Source organism: Dipteris shenzhenensis, chromosome 16, assembly GCF_047967505.1.
Source record: "Dipteris shenzhenensis isolate YYH24624 ecotype China chromosome 16, Dip_SZ_1.0, whole genome shotgun sequence".
NCBI classification, from domain to species: domain Eukaryota; kingdom Viridiplantae; phylum Streptophyta; class Polypodiopsida; order Gleicheniales; family Dipteridaceae; genus Dipteris; species Dipteris shenzhenensis.
Window position 1 is genome coordinate 26,033,418 of NC_141611.1, and position 22,902 is coordinate 26,056,319.

Consider the following 22,902-nt stretch of genomic DNA (forward strand, 5'->3'; position numbering starts at 1 on the left):
GATTGCTTTATCCACTATAAAGACCACCCAAAGAGGTTGGCTGATGAGACCCTCACTACTGTTCGCTCTAGGTATCCTAACCCCCCCAATCGCCAGTTTACAGATAAATGGGGGAAGTCAAAGATTGTTACGATACTTAGCAATAAAAGATCTTCGCTTAAGAGGCAGGCACTAGCGGAGCTTGCCAGGCTTGAGGCAGGTCAACCACCAAGGGGCCCGCCCCACACCGCTCACAAGCGTGAGTGGAAGAAGGCAATGAAGTCAGCGAGGGAGGAGCCCAATCTGCAGCACGTGGAGGCACGGAGGATCCAGATGGAGGAATATGGAAGCGCGCATTTTGGAGCAGGGGGTGTTGAATCATGGGAGGCCCAATTTGTAAGTATCGATCTCAAATTATATTGCTTATGTAGTTTATTAGGAGGTTGGTTGTTTCTTTGTACTAATCCCTCCACAAAGTGTATCGCAGTCATGCAGCTTGAGATCGTGGGCAGATACCCTACTCCAGTGGAGACAGCCTACCACCGCCACCATCGCAGAGGAGATACATGGAGGCACTTCTATGATGACGGGTTGATTACTGAGGAGCAGTATACCTGAGCTACTGGACAGGCCCCCCAGGTATTTGAAAGTAATTAAATAATGCCAAAATTATAAGTAAAGATTTGATTTTTCATACATTGATATATGTTGTCCCTTGTTTACAGGCCCATGCACAAGACGATGAGGAAGACGAGGAAGGAGGTGCAGAAGGGAGCGCAGAAGGGAGCGTGGAAGGCAGCGAGGATTAGTCGTAGAAGTAGTGCTACTATTCTTAAAGCCACTGGCTTGGCTTCGTGCCTCTTGTATATAGACTCCTCTTATTTTTTGTACTTGAAGCCACATGACATGGCTTAGCTTCCTTATTTTTTGTACTTGAAGCCACATGACGTGGCTTAGCTTCGTGCTATATGTATATACAAGCACTTTTTGAGCTTTCAATTTTATTGCGTTTTGGAGTTGTAATATTTTATTTGGAATTGTAATTAAAATGCGGTTGGCTGTAAGAATTGAATTACAGAATGTGGATATGGGATTCTTGTAACTATATAGCATACACAACATACACAGTACTATTCTGTAAATTTTTTTTAAAAAAAAGGCGCGTCTATCAGTGCGTTTAAAAACGCGTTTATATTCGCGTCTGTCTGTTCGACTTGCGTCTATACGTGCGTCTATAAAAGCGTTTATAAGCGCGTTTATTTATGCGTCTTTGTGCGCGTCTATACGCGCGTAAGTCGGATATATAGACGCGCAATTAGACGCGGGTCTCCAAACACGCAAATAGACGCGCCCGTAAGTTTTTTATTTAGTTCATGAAATGCGTCTGTGCGCGCGTCTATTGGTGCTTTGTCTTGTTGTGAAAAGGGTTCAAAAAATGTGGAGTGGTAGCATCGAGGACTTGGTAGTGGGTATGATGGTTGCTGTGTTAGCAACATATGATCCTAGTGGATTTTCTTTTTGGATTGCTAAAGTTGTGAAAGTTGAAAAGGAAGGTTCAAACACCAAGTCAATAGAGGTGCATTGGTTTTTCACCAAGTCCATGGATGCTTTCACGGGTTGATATAACCCAGAGATGGTGGTTACAAGGAAGCGTGGCCAAAAAGGGAAGAGGGCAACAAATAATTGTCCAAGAATTGATACTCTACAATTGGATGAGGTAGATATTTTGGTATATGCATTTCAATTAACACAAGCCAGGCATTTGCCAAAGGAGACACAATACATAATATCCCAAAAAATTCCAAAGACATTAATAGAATGCAGTGAACAAATGGAAGCCAAGACATGCCATGTAAAAAAGAGGGTGGCAGCTAAACTTGCCCAGGGTGACTCGAAGAATGTTTTAGTGGACAGCCTAGAGGAGGAAGGATCTTCAACTTCTACCACACAAAGCTTAGGCTCTAGTGCATTTGAAGGTGTAGGATTAGAGGATGAGTACTATTCTTTGTAGGATCAGTGGCATGTATGTTTGTGCAACAATGTGATTTGTACCTTTTTATGATTTTGAAATGTGTTATGCCATGGTCCTTTTATGTGCATTGGATGCATAGGCCCTTATTGTAGTGGTTTAAAAAAATTAATGTATTTTTTACAATTTTGGTATTCCAAGTGTAGGTGCTTGTGCCCGTTTTCCAAAAAAACTTTGTCGACAAAATTTGATAAAAGCATGGTTTTTATGTATTTTTTCAAAAACCGTCGTGCAAAAAGGCCATCTTTTTCAAATAAACGTAAAATTCACATGAAAAAGAGGTAATCTTTCAAAGATTCCCCTAGAGTTCTCTTTTGGAGGTTATAGTTCTCGAATTAGATGTTACACTATTTTCCACCTTCATCGCCAACATTTGCGCTCGGTAACGTCAACATTGACTTCAATTGCTCTTCCACGAACATGGCTCAGCTACAAGACTTCATGCTCCACCACAACATGCGTCTACTCAACAAAGGGCCGGCAACAATCTATGGATTCACAATCATCCATATCTGGACTAACGAGAATACAAACAACACACAGAGAGAAAGGGCTTTCACATATTGGTATGACCACTTGCTACTCCATATAGAGATGTCGCTGTAAAACCATGCGCTTCCTCGAAAGCGCTCACAAGGGCAGGCCCATTGAAGAAATCACCGTGTTCTACTTCAAGAGGCAATTAGACATCACACTTGGAAACGGGTTTGGTCATTTTTGTACTTCAAGAGGCAATGAGAATGTAAGACTGTTCCGTTGGCCGAACGACCACGGTGTTCTTGATAAATTTATTGTTCGTGCAAAGCATCCCCTCTACAAAAGATCGATCAAAAGTAAGGGTGTTAACAAAAGGACATAAAGATGCCATCTATGGAAGTGTTCATGTGTCACGACGCACGGTTATGTGTTTATGTTACAAAAAGCCACAACGTCGTGCAACTCAAACGTTCTTATGTTATTTGCTGTGTGAGTTGAGTAGATCAGTGGTTGAAGAGGATGAGGTTGTAGAGGGAAGGGAATAAGAAGATGCAATGGAAGTGATGCCTGATAGGTTACTGGGAACACTATCACATGTAGCTTCTTCGGAGCAATCTTTGGGACTCCACTGTTTGCTCTTGCCAGACCGTAAGAGATCCTCCAAACAGAGAGGCACGTCGTATTGATATTGGACGACAGGCCGAGAGCTTCCGAGTGGGATCACCCGCTCCTCCTTCAATATCTGTAATACTTGTCGCATTGATGGTCTTGCATTCGCAATCGGATGGCCACACAACAATGCCACATGCAACACCGTCCGCACTTGACGTTCTACGTATTCGCCCTCCAACCGTCCATCCACAGCATCCAAGATCCTGCCGTTCTCGTGTAGATGCCACACCCACTTGAGGAGTTGCGCTTGCTCGGGGGGTAAGTTGTAGTTCAGGACTCGACGACCAGCAACGATTTCGAGCGCAAGGATCCCAAAGCTGTAGACATCAGCCCGATCGGTGGCCTTGCCCGTGAGGGGAAGCTCGGGAGCCACATAACCGGCGGTGCCAGCTGCAGTCATGGTGGCCAGCTGGTCATGGTCGATAAAACGAGCGAGCCCGAAGTCACCGAGGCGGGCTGCGAACTCAGAGTCGAGGAGCACATTGGCAGCCTTGATGTCGCGGTGGATGATGCACTGCTGGCGGCCTTCATGGAGGTAGTCGAGGCCGGAGGCGACGCCGGAGACGATACGAAAGCGTTGATGCCAGGTGAGAGCGGGGCGGGAGGTGCAGAAAAGGTATTGATCGAGGCTGCCGTTGGGCATGAGGTCGTAGACAAGGAGCTGGGAGTGACGCTCGTGGCACCAGCCGAGGAGTTGGACCAAGTTACGATGGAGGGTGTTACTGATGGTGGTGACTTCTTGACGGAAGTCGGATTCACGGGAGTCATTGAGGGTGAGTTTCTTGACGGCGATGGGGGTGTGGAGGGGGCGAAGGGAGCCACGGTAGACGGTGCCGAAGGCGCCTTTGCCGAGGAAGTTGGAGGGGCTGAAGCCGGAGGTGGCGAGGTGGAGCTCTTTGTAGGAGAAGCGCCGAGGGCCGGCTTGAAGCATGCTCATGGAAATCTCTTCATCTCCGTCGACGGAACGGCGGCGGCGATATAGAAGAAAGCAGGCGACTCCGGCGGCGACCGCAAGCAGAGCCGCCGCTCCGCCGCCCAGGCCCGCCCCTACTCCTCCCCTCCGCCGCCCAATCCCCTCTAAATTTGGCGATGATACCTCCCCCAGCTCCGGCGCTCCTGCCCCCACCGCCGGCGTCGCTGCACTTCCGTCTCCCTCCGGCGCCGGCGCCGGCGCCCCGCTCCCTCCCCCTACCGCCTCGAAGCTCCACGAGAAGATCTCGTGCCCCTCGTACGAGTCCCCCGTCGCTGCCGAAAATCCCACATACATATCCTCCAGGAACACGCTCGACAGATTGTACCTCGCCGTCACCACCGGTCTCGCTGGCCTCTGCGCCCCGTTCTGCCCCACTAGCCGCACCTCAATCAGTTCCGTCTGCTTGCTGTAGTCGATCCAGCACGTGAACGTCGCGTTCCTGTGCATGTCCAGCGCCGTCCCGGACGTGTCCGTCGCGTTTATCGACACCACCGTGTCTATGTCGATGCCTACGTGACTGGAGCTCAGGTCCTCGAACTCGGCGTTCATGTAGGTGTCGAACTCCACCGCGAAGAAATGCCGGGTAGGATCCGCGGCGGTGTTGTTGCTGCCTTCGATCAATCCCAGGGATCCGCCGCCGCTGTTGGCCCCGAAAGGCCCTCCGTCGCTGGGCACGATCGCGAACGCCAGCCCGTCCCCTGCGAATTGAGGGTCTGTCCAAATTTGAAAGGTGAAGGAGGTGGTGAATGAATCGACATCCTGAAGCTGAACTGGTGCCCTGTAAAGCACCCATCCGAGTGTACGTTTCACGGAGACTTGGTCTGGAAATCGCGAGGCTGCCGTGAGGACGACGCCGCCAGTGTCGAACGATGCATTTTTATAGAGCTTGATTTTCTGGGACGTTTGGAGAGGGCTGTAATTGAATTGTAAGCAACAAACTGCGCTGAATACGCAGCAGTGTGTAAATGCCCAAAGGAGCCAACTCCATTTCTTACGCATCCCTCCTCCCTCTCAATCTCAGGTTCAAGTTCTGTCTCACCCTCTTTCCGTCCCTCCCTCGCTTATGCGGTAACCAAATCGATGTAGCACCTGGAAGGGCTCAAGAGCAGCGTCCGCCCGTCGAATCCCAAAAGCAAGCGTGCTAAGTCCTCATACTCAAACTAGGCGATGGAAGCTTGGTCGACGATGTATGGAAACTCTCCCTACAATGACACCCATTTCTCGATGCAAGGTGAGAACCCGATGCGAAAACGCTGAACTCTTACGTACAGGTTGTGCAGGAAAGCAGGTTGTGTGCTGTGACAAGGGACGGAATATGGATGAGGCAGAAAGTTGACGCGAGCTACGAACAGGTGACGGGCAGAGCGTGAAGACAACGAAGAGCACGTAAAGAAGAAGCTCGAAACCGGCGAGGGCAGGGCCGGCCGTGTGCTTGTCGTGTAGCGCTTGGCAAGGGCATTTCAAGGACGGCCTAACAGTTCCAAGCTGTTACTCTAGCTTTCTCAAGGGCGTACGCATTTGTCAAGCTTGACTTTCTAAGTTTGAATTTGGCCCAAGTTTCTCCGGCAGTTTGGAGAGCGCTTGAAATTCAGCCACTGTTTTAGGGTCGTCCTTAACATTCGCCAAAACACGTGATGTCTAGAGTTCATTCCCACGAAGCAACCTCTTGGACAACAGCTTGAGCCTGCCTGGGCTGAATAGCCTGATTGCAGCGTAAAATCTAAGTGCTTCCCTCACCGCCTCGACTACGGGAAAACCCCTCTCCAAGCGGGCATTACGGGGCCAGTTTTTCTCCCACCAATGTTTGAAGTAGGTTGAGCGAGATGCTACAGATTTCTGTCAGTTTTCGCCAGATATGAGCGTCATGTTGTCAGACGTGAACGATGAGGAGAACCCAGCGACTCGTGGGAACCATTCAAAGGAAATGTTCCATGCCTGCTCAAGAATGCTCGTTAAGCATGAACGCTCGACGAGTGGGAACGGGCTTTAAGAAGGGCATTTCCACGCTCCATGTTTCAAATCCAGGGCAACCAAAAAGTAGGCTGCTGCAAGCTGAGAAACTGCCATGCTCACCGAGCATCGGAACGTGACTCCTATTGTCGCAAATTGGGTCGATGTGAGGATGGATTCAACACGTCCGCCGGACGGCGTGAACTAGACCAACGTTGGGCGCTCGTTTGCTTAGTCACTGGCCATGGAAAAATAGCTGGCATTTCACACACATCTAGACAAAGATCCTGACATTCAATGATGGTTGAGCACAATCCTTCAGCAAACTGTGGTGCTCTCTCCGTTCCCTTCTGGCGGTTGAGCTTCCTCCTTCAATAGAGTCTACCGCTCTCCCCATTTCCTTCTACGACCTCAATCTTGCATGCCTCCCAACAAGTTTGTACCGCAGTGCAGCTCAACAAATCTTGTGGCCACTGGGTACTAGATATCCAGCATTCAAATCGCCTGTATAGACAATGAGCGGCTGCTTCCACAAATTAGAATGTCTTTATAGGGATCTTCTATTACAAATTATGTGCATGTGTGTTACTGGGCTTAACGTCATAGCACCACTTTCATAGGGATCTTCCACAACGTTACTAGGCTCGGCATCATAGTACCACTTTCATAGGGATCTTCTTTTTCAAATTATGTGCATTTGCGTTGCAAAGCTGCTTACTGTGTTGAGCAGAGCATGAATTTTGCAAATGGAGTTAGAGGGAAGGGAGTGGGAGTCGCTTAAGGAAAGCAAGGAAAGAGGCAAAGTGCAGGAGAAAGAAGGACAAAATCAAAGACCTCTGAAAGAGCACGAGGGCGAAAGTACAGGAATAGAACGAAGCATTAGGGGAAAATTGGGGTCTCAAAAAGGCCTCATAAAGAATGGATTAGGGAATGATTAGTGGGCTAATGCAAGGGGCTTGGAGGGTCCCAAAGAGGCCTAACCCGCCCAACCTAGGTGGGTTAAGCCCACATTTAAGCCCACCTCTCCCCCCATCAATGAGAGGAGGGGGCCACTTTTTGAAATTTGAATTCAAATTTCGAATCTCCCTCCCTCCCTCTCTCTCTATCTCTCCCTCCCTCCCTCCCTCTCCCTCCCTGCCTCCCTCCCTCCCTCCTCCTCCTCCCTCTCCCTCCCTCCCTCCCCCTCCCTCCTCCTCTCCCCTCCTCCATCTTGCTCCTCCTCCTCCCTCCTCCCTCTCCCCTCCTCCTCCTTCTGGCTCCTCCTTTCTCTCCCCTCCTTCTCCAGCTGCCCAGGATCCCTCTCCTCTGCTCCTCCCTCCTGCAGAATCTCTCCCCTCCTCCTCCCTCATGTAGGATCTCTCCCCTCCTCCTCCCTTCTATAGCGGCTCCTTCCCTCCCTTCTACACCTGTCGCCCTACTCTTCTTCTCCTCTTCCTCTTGCCCTCATCTGCTTCTCCTCCTCCCTCTTCCTTGCTACTCTCTCCCTCTCACTGCTCCATCTTTGCTAGCTCTCCCCTACATTTCAGCCTACATCACTGATACCTCTCTTTGAGTACTCATGGCACCATTCGAGGACATACCCAACAAGTACCATGTGAATCTACAACTAGAGGCAGAATATGCAAGCACACGCTCTTTGGGATATAGGGGAACTCCTCAAAGTGTGCTCCATAGTCTTCGATTGCAAGGGAAAAAGCATCTTGACCGTTGGGTGGATGGAAACTTGTATCCTTTAGACCCTGCCACCCAAAAGAGTCCTCCTTTCATACAATGCATGATGTTGTTCGGTTTGTTGGCAAGGGACATGTTGGATTGCTCGGTTATTGCAATCGATTGAACCATTCTTAGACATTGGCTATGCAAGCAAGCGAGGTGCAGAGAGCCCAAGCAGAAGAACTTACACATTTGGGAAATATTACTATTGTGGCAATGCATAATAGTATGTAGGATCTCCAATTGCAAAACAAAGAACTTAGTGACAAAGCACATGCACTAGACTTGGAGCGACATGAATTGGAAGAATCAATCCAGAAGCTAGAAGAAATGAGAGGTCGATAGAACGAGTACAAAAGTTGAAGGGAACACCTTTGGGACTGAAGGAGAGGAAAAGACAATTGCAATCTATGGATGCATTATCAATCAATAGTGGTGCCCGAAAGAGGAGAAAACGGGCTGCAAGGTTAGTTTTCCAAATTTTCAATAAAATTTCTTACCCCAAAATATTTGTGGTGTTGCATTCTTTCCACTAAGACTCATTTGTACTCTACTTTAGGAATTTCATGGAGGATGTGATGGGAACAATGGAAATGGATGATAGTGATCCTTCATATGTTCTAAGAAGTTTAATAAAGCCAAGTGATGTCATGGAAGTGTTGAAGGACCCTAGACAAAAAGGGCTACATAAACAAGTTGCTAGAGAGGTAATGAAGGATTTCAAGGGCCTCGTCCAAGCAAAGGAGGTGCTTGGAGCTTGTGATGCTGCTGGTGTAAGTCGTGAAGCTTACAACTCTGTTTTTAAAAATTTCAAGTCTGTTATGGAGGAAAAGTATAAGATATCTACAATGCCATTGCCAACACCGTGGTCTGTAAGGCTTGCACGTCAAGAAACAAACAATGTGCTGGAGAAAAGCTTGCAGGATACCATTTTATAAGTGGCACAATAACTTGGCAGAGTAAAAAGAACACCTATTTCATTAATTTTGGACTTTTTCTGTTGTTTTTGGACGAAGCCCAAAAATCCTTCCCAAATGAAAAGTTTAATTTGTGAAAATATCCTTTCCAAATCAAAATTTTACTTTCTGAAAATATTCTTTCCAAATCAAAAGTTCACTTTGTGGCACTATCATATTCACATAAAAATATTGTTTTTTCAATCTATACTTTTGCACCAACATGCAAGAATTTGAAATCATCCTATATTAGAAATTCTAGCTATATCTAAGTTATTTGTTAATTTAATTATTTTTAATATTTTTCCTTGATGTGATAAATTTATAAATCCATGAAAGGAGACTTAAATATTTCATGAAAATAACATTGTCACTCGCAATATGCACAAAATTTTTAAAACTTTTAATAAATAGAAAAAAGACATGATGCCATAAGACCCAAGTTTTGTATTGAACCAAAGAGGTATAATAGCAATTATAGCTATTATTATATGATTACATTGAGAGACGTTGCTCTCAGGTAGAGTCTTTATATCCAAAAAGATATAGATTGAACATATGTTTACAATTTAAATTGTTGCTCTTAAAGAGCCTCAATTCGTGCCATCTGCATAATTTGACTCCCCATTGTCTTATTGCTCAATGTCACGACAGTCCCTTGCCAGGTGCCATCTGCATTAACTCCCACTTGTCTCGCCAAGCCTTGCCCCTTGGGTGCATTGACTCCCCATTGTCTTATTGCTCAATGTGATAGTCCCTTGCCAGGTGCCATCTGCATTAACTCCCTATTGTCTTGCCAAGCCTTGACCCTTGGGTGACATCCAATGCAAAATACAGGTGCCATCTGCATTAACTCCCACTTGTCTTGCCAAGCCTTGCCCCTTGGGTGCATTGACTCCCCATTGTCTTATTGCTCAATGTGATAGTCCCTTGCCAGGTGCCATCTGCATTAACTCCCTATTGTCTTGCCAAGCCTTGACCCTTGGGTGACATCCAGTGCATATTTTGACTCTGATTCGACATAGGAGGTGATGACTTTGATTATAATTGTCTTGAATTGGCTTCTTGCCTAGTACCCAAATAAAATCCTTCAATGGACTTCAATACAAAGCTTTAATCACGGACATTCTTCATTTGCGCTGTCTCCTTCTACTTCCTCCATGGCGAGCATCCTTAAAAATTCGTGTATATGCAAAATACTTTGCTGTGGTATTTTTATTTTTCCTTCTACCTCATATCCCATGTGCTTCTTTGATTTCTTTGCCCTTGAATGCCAAGACACTATGATTGTCTCCGTCGAAACTTGAGAGACCGCTTCATCATTTGGGACCCACTCCTTCATTATACAATTAGTATACAATGTGTTGTTATCCATATTCTCCTTCCTGCCCTTTGGCTCATACCATACCGCTGTAAATGTTGTAGCTCTCCCTTGGGCATCTCTTTGCACATCAACTACTTTTGCAACCCAAAACTTCACATTCTCATATTCATCATCCGATGGCTGAACCACAACAAAACAATCAACCTTTATATCTACTTGTGGCATAAACTCTCTCTTCTTCGGTCCACAATATGGATGTGGGAGTAATGATACAAATTCATTTTCAAAGACTGGAGCTGGGTGCAAATCGTTATGAACATTTGGCCAAAACATATTGCATTCTTCCTTGACATCCTTTGAGCCTCGCATTCTCTCAAGGTCCTTTATTAAATTTCGTGTCTTGTTAATTACAGTGGTAGTGTGTTCTCTCCAAGTAGGCTTCGAATCAGGATATCTCCGAAGCATTTCCTCTTTGTATGTAATAAATGCTTTTAATCCTTCTATTTCACAGTTAGACCTCTCATTGAATTCTTGTATAGGAGCCCATGTTGGATATCTTTCCTTGCTAGGAATTGAAGTTAAGAGACTGTAAGGTTCTTCAGGTTCCCACTTTGTATCATGAGAATACTATTGCCATTGCATTACGGGTTTTTCATCTTAAAAAAAAAAACGAAAGTAGTGTGGATTGGTATGACCTGTCAATGCATCACCACCCGTTTGTATGAAAGGTAGAATGAAGCTCTTCCAATCATACATTCTTTCGAGCCTCTCACATACTGTACTTTCCTTACGACCACCAACTTGCCTGCCACATCTTCTTACCAAGTCATCTATTGTCTCCACATCCTTGCATTTAAGCTCCCTTGAGACTGTGCTAAAAACCTGATCGATATCCTCATGTGTATGCCCAACATACAAAAATCCGCATTCGACCTCATTGAAGATTCAATGAGCAACTAGCATGGAGCAGAATGCAAACATGAGTACATTCTTATTTTCTCGCCAGCAATTATCAGCTTGTATTCTCAAAGTCGGTGGTAGGTGACCTTTTTCTGCATGTACATTGCGAATTGCCTTCATAATAGATGTTACAACTTGATTGCTATCATGTAGATGCAAGGAATCAATCCATATATCTGCAAAGAACTTAATTCCATGCACTAACACTCCACATAGATGTGTCTTTAGAAAGTGCTTTCCTTGTAATTTAGGTGGAGTGGCAACAAAATGAGGCAATGTTGTTGTATTCAGATCCATGCCATCTACAATTAGGCACATGTAGTCATCAGGGTGTGAAATAGCTTGCTCCTTCCAAAATGCATATTTTTGTCTGGAATGTCGAATAAGGTCATGATGAGATTTTTGGATTTTTTTGTATAATTCCCTTTGATTTGGACATGTTGCACTCTCAATCGCTTGCTTTAAATCATCACAGACATTGCACTTTGATAATTTTTACCTCCTTGGGATTTTAACATATCCAAAGTTCTTCTTCCAAAGAGTTTACAAAGTATGAGAAGAAGCTACGGCATCCCCTCTTTGCCTTTGCTTTTCTGCAATAGAGTCAAATACTTCGAGCTTTGTCAAGCCCATTGGAAGATGCATTTCAGTGATCGTGTCACCGTTAGGGAGTTTGGTAGATATATGGGGTTGAGGTAAAGCATTTTCATGTATGAAGTCTTGCAAAATTGTTGCTGCCCTGACAGTTGAGATTCTTGATTTGGACCTTCCTCTATTACCGTGGATGCTAAATTTGTTGCCGCCCTTTGCCTTGGTGACTAAATCCCAATAGGTACCATGGGATAATCCAGTAATATTGCGATATGCCTTATTGCAAAACTTTTTGAGGTTTTACCTTTTGTCTTGAACTTAGCCTTTTATTGCCATTCTGAAGAAAGCAAGAGAGACTTGTGAGAAGGTATTCATTTCTTTCGCTTCCTCTTCTTTGCCACACGTGCCCTCTACATTCCCTGTTATCTGCAAGATCAATGAAACGCATACATCTTCGCTTGCAACATAGATATCCCAATGCATTTAACATGTTCTCCTCCTTCATTACTCTCTTCCTCTTTGGTTGCTTTTGTGGATCTGCCTGGATTCACTTTCTCTTCATGCATATGTATGACCGTTTTCGTTCCTCGTGCACGTTGTTATCTGTATTTATGCAATTCTTCTCCTCACATTTGTTTGTAACCAAGCATCCATGATTGGTCATTGCATCCTTGGCCATATCACAATCAAAGTTAAATATTGAATAATCCTCTGTTGATCTCATCCTCGTTTTTAACATACTCTTAGGACCATTCAATGAATTCAATATTCTACGAGAGTATTGAGAACCTTGAAACTCTTCCACTCCTGAGAGAACATCACTCATTGGGACATCTTGCATGGCTTTCACAAATCCACAAGCTTGATTGACACCAGGTTTGTTAATATGCATGAACTCATCCACACTTGACAAGACATCGCTATTAAAACCTTTGCCCTTCTCACTATGCAAGAATTCATCGACCCCAGATAAGGCTTCACTTCTAAAATCATTTTATTTCTCGGAACCAATGAACTCATCCACTCCAGATAAGATGTCACTTCTATAATCGAGTACATTGAAATCATCCACATTTGAAGTGATAGAGCCTGGCACATGGGCACACTTTTTAGGTCCTTTTATATTATAGTATACCTTGTCTTTATCATTGAAAACCATGTGCCTCTTTCTCATGTTTAAAAATTGCATGCTCCATCTCATATTCTTGCCTACCTCATAGTAGGGATCACATAAGGATGTTATGTTATCAACCATACCATCATCAGTGACTTTTAGAATCCTCATCTGTGCAAATGACCATTGCTCCACTTGTTCAAATCCCAATACTTCACCTTTTGCTACAGTCTTATTTGCAAATGATCTCATTTGTAAAATGTCCCCTATAGTAAAATCCAAGGTGGTGCACTTTGTATTCTTGATAATGTTTGTTGCATAAGTCTCATCTTTGTCCCATGCTATAAATGATTTGTTGGATGTATTGTAGGGCATAACATCTCTAAGTGTTTCCATATCTCCACATTTATACTTTAGCTTAACATGTGCACTAAGAATCTTTGATACAGTAACTGCCACCTTATCTTCGCCAAGTCTTCGAAAGTGGCAAATTGAATTGGGATTACTATCATGGATTGTAGCAAATGCAACTACTTCTCTTTTGCTACATAAAATCACATCCATCCCTGGAACAAAATCTATAGCCATCTCCTTTGTGAGAGTCCTTCGCAAGCAAGCTGCAGTAGCAACAATTACATAAATATTAGTCTCTTTTTAATAATCTACTCATTTATTATAATTTTTAATTAGTACTTAATTTATTAGTGGGAGAAGTTATCCGATCAAGTACTCATTAGATGGACATGCCAAGTTACCCTTTGCATGGTCGATCGAGCATTAAATACTATTTTTGCTCTAGTGTCATGCACATCCGTAAAAAAACACGATGCTAGGTATGTTATCCGATCAAGTACTTATGGGATGGGCATGCCACTTTGCATGTAAGTCAATTCCACCTAGTTGAAGGTGCTTTGCATGGTCGATTGAGCATTAAATACCATTTTTGCCTTAGTGTCATGCACATCTGTAAAAAAACACGCTGCTAGGTGCGTTATCCGATCAAGTACTTATGCGATGGGAATGCCACTTTACATGTAAGTCAATTCCACCTAGTTGAAGGTCTGTGCAAAGTATTGTTCCCATCGGATATGCTTTGCATTGTCGATCCAGCATAAAACACCGTTTTTGCCTTAGTGTCATGCACACTCATAAAAGAACACGGTCCTAGGTGTGTTATTCAAACAAGTACTTATTGGATGGGGGCTCCACTTTACACGCAAGTCCGTTTCAACTAGGTTGAGATGCGTGCAAAGTATTGTCACCATCGGATATGCTTTGCATGGTCGATCGAGCATTAAATACCATTTTTACCTTAGTGTCATGCACATCCGTAAAAAAACACGCTGCTAGGTGTGTTATCCGATCAAGTACTTATGCAATGGGAATGCCACTTTCCGTGTAAGTCAATTCCACCTATTTGAAGGTGTGTGCAAAGTATTGTGCCCATCGGATATGCTTTGCATTGTCAATCAAGCATAAAACACCGCTTTTGCTTAGTGTCATGCACAACCATATAAAAACACGGCCCTAGGTGTGTTATTCAAATAAGTACTTATCGGATGGGGGCTCCACTTTGCACGCAAGTCCGTTTCAACTACGTTGAGGTGCGTGCAAAGTATTATCACCATTGAATATGCTTTGCATGGTCGATCACGCATTATACAGCATTTTTTCCCTAGTGATATGCACATCTGCAAAAAAACACGCCCTTAGGTGTGTTATCTGACCAAGTACTTATCGGATCGGTGTGCCTCTTTGAGAACATTTCAATACCACCTAGGTTGAGGCGTAGGAAAAGTGTTGTGCCCATCGGATATCCTTTGCATGGTCGATCGAGCATTAAATACTATTTTTGCTCTAGTGTCATGCACATCCGTAAAAAAACACGCTGCTAGGTATGTTATCCGATCAAGCACTTATGGGATGGGAGTGCCACTTTGCATGGAAGTCAATTCCACCTAGTTGAAGGTGTGTGCAAAGTATTGTACCCATCGGATATGCTTTGCATTGTCGATCAAGCATAAAACACTGTTTTTGCCTTAGTGTCATGCACAACCATGAAAAAACACGGTCCTAGGTGTGTTAATCAAACAAGTACTTATCGGATGGGGGCTCCACTTTGCACGCAAGTACGTTTCAACTAGGTTGAGATGCGTGCAAAGTATTGTCACCATCAGATATGCTTTGCATGGTCGATTACACATTATACAACGCTTTTCTGGTAGTGATATACACATCGGCAAAAAACACGCCCTTAGGTATGCTATCTGACCAAGTACTTATCGGATGGGTGTGCCTCCTTGAGAACATCTCAATACTACCTAGGTTAAGGCATAGGAAAATTACTGTGCCCATGGGATATGCTTTGCATGGTTGATCGAGCATTAAATACCATTTTTGCCTTAGTGTCATGCACATCCATAAAAAACACGCTGCTAGGTGTGTTATCCGATCAAGTACTTATGCGATGGGAATGCCACTTTGCATGTAATTCAATTCCACCTGGTTGAAGGTGTGTGCAAAGTATTGTGCTCATCGGATATGCTTTGCATTGTGGATCAAGCATAAAACACCGTTTTTGCCTTAGTGTAATGCACAACCATAAAAAAACACTGCCCTAGGTGTGTTATTCAAACAAGTACTTATCAAATGGGGGCTCCAATTTGCACGCAAGTATCTTTCAACAAGATTGAGGTGCGTGCAAAGTATTGTGACCATCGGATGTACTTTGCATGGCCGATCACGCATTATACATCGTTTTCCCCCTAGCGATATGCACATCCGAAAAAAACACGCCCTTAGATGTGTTATCTGACCAAGTACTTATCGGATGGGTGTGCCTCTTTGAGAACATTTCAATACTACCTAGTTTGAGGCATAGGAAAAGTGTTGTGCCCATTGGATATCCTTTGCATGGTCGATCGAGCATTAAATACTATTTTTGCTCTAGTGTCATGCACATCCGTAAAAAAACACGCTGCTAGGTATGTTAACTATCGGATCAAGCACTTATAAGATGGGCGTGCCACTTTGCATGTAAGTCAATTCCACCTAGTTGAAGGTGTGTGCAAAGTATTGTGCCCATCGGATATGCTTTGCATTGTCGATCAAGCATAAAATACTATTTTTGCCTTAGTGTCATGCATAACCATGAAAAAACACGGTGTGCTAATCAAACAAGTACTTATCCGATGGGGGCTCCACTTTGCACACAAGTCCGTTTCAACTAGGTTGAGATGCGTGCAAAGTATTGTCACCATCGAATATGCTCTGCATGGTCGATTACGCATTATACAACGTTTTTCTGGTAGTGATATGCACATCGGCAAAAAAACACGCCCTTAGGTATGTTATCTGAGCAAGTACTTATCGGATGGGTGTGCCTCTTTGAGAACATTTCAATACCACCTAGGTTAAGGCATAGGAAAAGTATTGTGCCCATCGAATATGCTTTGCATGGTCGATCGAGCATTAAATACCATTTTTGCCTTAGTGTCATGCACATCCGTAAAAAAACACGCTGCTAGGTGTGTTATTCGATCAAGTACTTATGCGATGCAAATGCCACTTTGCATGTAAGTCAATTCCATCTATTTGAAGGTGTGTGCAAAGTATTGTGCCCATAGGATATGCTTTGCATTGTGGATCAAGCATAAAACACCGTTTTTGCCTTAGTGTCATGCACAACCATATAAAAACACAGCCCTAGGTGTGAACTATTCAAACGAGTACTTATCGGATGGGGGCTCCACTTTGCACGCAAGTCCGTTTCAACTATGTTGAGGTGCGTGCAAAGTATTGTCACCATCGGATATGCTTTGCATGGTCGATCACGCATTATACACCGTTTTTTCCCTAGTGATATGCACATCCGTAAAAAAACACGCCCTTAGGTGTGTTATTTGACCAAGTACTTAACAGATGGGTGTGCCTCTTTGAGAACATTTCAATACCACCTAGGTTGAGGCATAGGAAAAGTGTTGTGCCCATCGGATATCCTTTGCATGGTCGATCGAGCATCCAATACTAGTTTTGCTCTAGTGTCATGCACATCCGGAAAAAAACACGCTGCTAGGTATGTTATACGATCAAGCACTTATGGGATGGGCATGCCACTTTTCATGTAAAACAATTCCACCTAGTTGAAAGTGTGTGCAAAGTATTGTGCCCATTGGATATGCTTTGCATTGTCGATCAAGCATAAAACACCGTTTTTGGCTTAGTGTCATGCACAACCATGAAAAAACACGGTCCTAAGTGTGTTAATCAAACAAGTACTTATCGGATGGGGGCTCCACTTTGCACGCAAGTCCATTTCAACTAGGTTGAGATGCGTGCAAAGTATTGTCACCATCGGATATGCTCTGCATGGTCGATTACGCATTATACAACGTTTTTCCCGTAGTGATATGCACATCCGCAAAAAAACATGCCCTTAGGTATGTTATCTGACCAAGTACTTATCGGATGGGTGTGCCTCTTTTAGAACATTTCAATACCACCTAGGTTAAGGCGTAGGAAAAGTACTGTGCCCATCGGATATGCTTTGCATGGTCGATCGAGCATTAAATACCATTTTTGCTTTAGTGTCATGCACATCCGTAAAAAAACACACTGCTAGGTGTGTTATCCGATCAAGTACTTATGCGATGGGAATGCCACTTTGCATGTAAGTCAATTCCACCTAGTTGAAGGTGTGTGCAAAGTATTGTGCCCATCGGATATGGTTTGCATTGTGGATCAAGCATAAAACTCTATTTTTGCCTTAGTGTCATGCACAACCATATAAAAACACTGCCCTAGGTGTGTTATTCAAACAAGTACTTATCGGATGGGGGCTCCACTTTAAATAGCACCTAGGTTGAGGCATAGGAAAAGTGTTGTGCCCATCGGATATCCTTTGCATGGTTGATCGAGCATTATATACTATTTTTGCTCTAGTGTCATGCACATCCGAAAAAAACACACTGCTAGGTATCTTATCTGATCAAGCACTTATGGGATGGGCGTGCCACTTTGCATGTAAGTCAATTCCACCTAGTTGAAGGTGTGTGCAAAGTATTGTGCCCATTGGATATGCTTTGCATTGTCGATCAAGCATAAAACACCGCTTTTGCCTTAATGTCATGCACAACCATAAAAAAACACGATCCTAGATGTGTTAATCAAACAAGTACTTATCGAATGGGGGCTCCACTTTGCACACAAGTCTGTTTCAACTAGGTTGAGATGCATGCAAAGTATTGTCACCATCGAACATGCTCTGCATGGTCGACTACACATTATACAACATTTTTCCGGTAGTGATATGCACATCCGCGAAAAAACACGCCCTTAGTATGTTATCTGAGCAAGTACTTATTGGATGGGTGTGTCTCTTTGAGAACATTTCAATACCACCTAGGTTAAGGCATAGGAAAAGTATTGTGCCCATCGGATATGCTTTGCATGGTCGATCGAGCATTAAATACCATTTTTGCCTTAGTGTCATGCACATCCGTAAAAAAACACGCTGCTAGGTGTGTTATCCGATCAAATACTTGTGCGATGGGAATGCCACTTTGCTTGTAATTGAATTCCACCTAGTTGAAGGTGTGTGGAAAGTATTGTGCCCATCAAATATGCTTTGCATTGTGGATCAAGCATAAAACACCGTTTTTGCCTTAGTGTCATGCACAACCATATAAAAACACGGTCCTAGGTGTGTTATTCAAACAAGTACTTATCGGATGGGGGCTCCACTTTGCACGCAAGTCTGTTTCATTTAGTTTGAGGTGCTTACAAAGTATTGTCACCATCGGATATACTTTGCATGGCTGATCACGCATTATACACCATTTTTTCCCTAGTGATATGCACATCCGCAAAAAAACATGCCCTTAGGTGTGTTATCCGACCAGGTACTTATCGGATGGGTGTGCCTCTTTGAGAACATTTCAAAACCACCTAGGTTGAGGCGTACGAAAAGTGTTGTGCCCATCGTATATGCTTTGCAGTGTCCATCGAGCATTACATACCATTTTTTCCTTAGTGTCATGCACATCTCTAAAAAATCACATTGCTAGGTATGTTATCCGATCAAGCACTTATGGGATGGGTGTGCCACTTTTCATGTAAGGCAATTCCACCTAGTTGAAGGTGTGTGCAAAGTATTGTGCCCATCGGATATGCTTTGCATTGTTGATCAAGCATAAAACACCGTTTTTGCCTTAGTGTCAAGCACATTTGTAAAAAAACACGGTCCTAGGTGTGTTATCGGATCAAGTACTTATCTAACCAACACGCCACTTTTCATGCAACTCAATAACACCTAGGTTGAGGTGGGTGCAAAGTATTGTGCCCATCATATGTACTTTGCATGGTATATCACGTATTAAACTCCATTTGTGCCTCAATGTCGTGCACAACCATAAAAAAATATGCTTTTAGGTGTGTTATCTGACCAACTGCTTATCAGATGGGTGTACCACTTTGCATGCAATGCAATACCACAATTGTTGAGACTCATGCAAAGTATTGTGCCCATCGGATATGCTTTGTATTGTCGAACAAGCATTAAAGACTCTTTTGGCCTTAGTGTCATGTACAACTATCAAAAAACGCGGTCCTAGATGTGTTATTCGACTAAGTACTTATGGGATGGGCACGCCACTTTGCATGTAAGTCAATAATACCTAGGTTGAGATGTATGTAAAGTATTGTGATGATCGGATATGCGTTCAATTGTCGATTAAGCATAAAACAACGTTTTTGCCTTAGTGTCATGGACAACAACCAATAAAAAACATGGTCCTAGGTGTGATATTCTAAAAAGTACTTGTCAGATGGGGGAGCCACTTTGCAAGAAAGTCAACTTCAACTAGGTTGATGTGCGTGCACAGTATTGTGTCTATCGGTTATGCTTTGCATGGGGGTTCACACATTATACACCATTTTCCCCTAGTGTTATGCACATCTGTCAAAGAACACGCTCTTAAGTGTATTATCATACCAAGTACTTATTGAATGGGCGTTCCACTTTGCATGGAATACCATACCGACGCTTTTGAGGCACGTGCAAAGTATTGTGCCCATCGGATATGCTTTACATGGTAGATTGAGTATTAAATACCGTTTTTGCCTTAGTGTCATGTACAACCGTCAAAAAACACGATCCTAGGTGTATTTATCAAACAAGTACTTATCGGATGGGGATGCCACTTTGCACACAAGTCAATACTGCCTAGGTTGAGGAACGTGCAAAGTCTTATGTCCATTGGATATGCTTTGCATAGTCGATCACACATTATACACCATTTTGTTCCTAGTGTTATGCACAATCGTCATAAAATACATTTGGAGGTGTGTTATCCAAACAAGTACTTATGGGATGGGTGCACCACTTTGAATGCAAGTCAATAAAACCTAGGTTGAGGCGTGTACAAAGTTTTGTGCCCATCGGAGAAATGTAGATGCGATAATATTAGAAAATTCTCGGTATGTGTATATGTGTGTGTGTGTGTGAGGCAAACAATTTTGATACAACAAAGTAAACACCTAGTGCACAAATTATGCACTTGATACCTTGAGTATTGTGTCAAAATAAAAGCTGAAATAAGCTTGTTGATGAGGATAAATGCGCCCTTGAATAAAAGCACAGTTGTTGTATGACCACAATAGGATCGCTTTGACACCTGTGATTTTGCCCACATGTAAGTTTGCAAATAGTATAAAAAATCATATAATAATATATTAATAGTTTGCAAATGTGTATAGCAAGTGAGTAATGGGAAGTGGAAGTGGGAGTGAGGAGGGAGGAGTGGAATGGGAGAGGGAAGTAATAGGGGTGTATGATAATAAGTATAAAAAATAGTATAATAATATATTAATAGTTTTCAAATGGCAAGTGAGTAATGGGAATTGGAAGTGAGAGTGGGGAGGGAAGGATGGAATGGGAGAGGGGTAGGTAATAGGGGAGTAGGATAATAAGGGAGTGAAATGAGTGAGGGGAGTTAATAAGGGATGAAAAAGAGGAGGGTGAGATGGGGAAATATAGGATTTTGGGAAATGGAAGGAGTATGGGACGTGGTGGAAATGTCGGATGGGAGTGGTGGCAATGGGGGAGGAAGAAGAAATGGATGGGGGGAGGGCCAATGGAAGATTGGGATGAGAGGGATGGGGGTCCAGTGGGAGAGGGGGAGTAATGGGAGCCAATGGGAGAGGGGAGAAATGAAAAGCCAATAGGAGAGAGGGGAGGAATGGAAAGCCAATAGGAGAGGATGAGGAAAACCTAAATTTTCTTATATATAGTCTTCCTTCTTCATTCATTCTCCCCTCATTTCATTCATTGAAGCAAGAAAGCAAGGAAGGAAGAGCAAGAAAGCAAGAAAGAGCAAACTTACAAACTTTCCAGGTACTTGCAAATTTTTTTGATTAATTCTTTATCTAGATTTTTTTTTTAAATTTGAAGAGAGAGAAAGAAAGAAAGAGAGAGAGGAACTAGAGAGAGAGAGAAAGTTTAGAGAGAAGGAGAGAAGCCTTAGAAGCCGCCGCCTCCAGGAGGAAGAGGGAAGTGGAGGGGGATGAGAGGGAGGAGCCAAGGAGGGAGGGAGGAGCCCGGGGGGGAGGGGTCGAGGCAAGGAGGGGATGGAGGGGCAGGGGGGGTCAAGGGAGGGAGGGGATGGAGGGGGGGTTCCTAGCGACCGCGGCCGCCAGGACGGGAGGGAGGGGAGGGAGGTGGGGGGTCGAAGGAGGGAGGGGATGGAGGGGGGGGCGGGGAAGGAGGGGAAGGAGGGGATGGAGGGGGGGGAGGGGAGGGAGGGCAGGGGGCGGGGTCGAGGGAGGGAGGGGGGAGGGTTCTGGCGGCCGCGACCGCCAGGACCCTAGGGAGGGGAAGGAGGGGATGGAGGGGAGGGGAGGGGAGGGAGGGGCGGGAGGCGGGGTCAAGGGAGGGAGGGGGCGGGGGGTTTTGGCAGCTACAGCTGCCAAGACCCTAGGGAGGGGGCAGGGTTGAGGGAGGGAGGGGGGGCATGGCCGCCAGGACCCCAGGGAGGGGAAGGAGGGGATGGAGGGGAGGGAGGGGCGGGGGGCGGGGTCAAGGGAGGGAGGGGCGGGGGCAGTTCTGGCGGCCACGGCTGCTAGGACTCCAGGGAGGGGAAGGAGGGGGGATGGAGGGGGTGGAGGGGAGGGAGGGGGGGAGGGGAGGGAGGGGTGGGGGGCGTGGTTGAGGGAGGGGGGGTTTTGGCGGCCATGGCCGCCAGGACCCCAGGGAGGGGAAGGAGGGGATGGAGGGGGGGAGGGGAGGGAGGGGCAGGGGGCGGGGTCGAGGGAGGGAGGGGGGGTTCTGGCGGTCGCTGCCGCTAGGACCCCAGGGAGGGGAAGGAGGGGATGGAGGGAGGGGAGGGGCAGGGGCGGGGTCAAGGGAGGGAGGGGGGGTTTTGGCGGCCACGGCTGCCAAGACCCCAGGGAGGGGAAGGAGGGGATGGAGGGGGGGGAGGGGAGGGAGGGGCAAGGGGCGGGGTCGAGGGAGGGAGGGGGCCGGGGGGGGTTTGGCGGCCGCCAGGACCCCAGGGAGGGGGCGGGGTCGAGGAAGGGAGGGGGGGTTCTGGCAGCCGTGGGAGGGGGGGTTCTGGCGGCCACGACCGCCAAGACCACAGGGAGGGGAAGGAGGGGATGAAGGGGGGGAGGGGAGGGCGGGGCGGGGGGCGGGGTCGAGGGAGGGAGGGGGCGGGGGGTTCTGGCGACCGCGGCCACCAGGACCCCAGGGGGGGAAGGAGGGGAGGGAGGGGCGAGAGGGGAGGGAGGGGCGGGGTCGAGGGAGGGAGGGGGGTTCTGGTGGCCGCGACCGCCAGGACCCCAGGGAGGGGAAGGAGGGGATGGGGGGGGAGGGGAGGGAGGGGCAGGGGGCGGGGTCGAGGGAGGGAGGGGGGTTCTGGCGGCCACGACCGCCAGGACCCCAGGGAGGGGAAGGAGGGGATGGAGGGGGGGGAGGGGAGGGAGGGGCGGGGGGCGGGGTCAAGGGAGGGAGGGGGCGGGGGGGGATGGAGGGAGGGAGGGGATGGAGGGGGAGGGGGCACCGCCAGGACGAGAGGGAGGGGAGGCGAGGGAGAGAGAGAGGGGAGGGGAGGGAGAGAGAAAGGGAGAGGAGGAAGAGAGAGAGGGGAGAGGAGGGAGAGAGAAAGGGAG

General features: G+C 45.8%; 1 protein-coding gene across 1 annotated transcript in view; it reads right to left on the reverse strand.

The window, feature by feature from the left end:
- Positions 1-2,880: 2,880 nt before the first annotated feature.
- Positions 2,881-22,902, reverse strand: part of LOC147892745 (putative L-type lectin-domain containing receptor kinase S.7) — a 67,715-nt gene continuing 47,693 nt past the window's right edge. Inside the window, exon 3 of the mRNA XM_087386780.1 lies at positions 2,881-5,068. Within this exon, the coding sequence (XP_087242906.1) occupies positions 2,964-5,068 (2,105 nt within the window). The 3' untranslated portion in view covers positions 2,881-2,963. The remainder of the gene's footprint in view (positions 5,069-22,902) is intronic.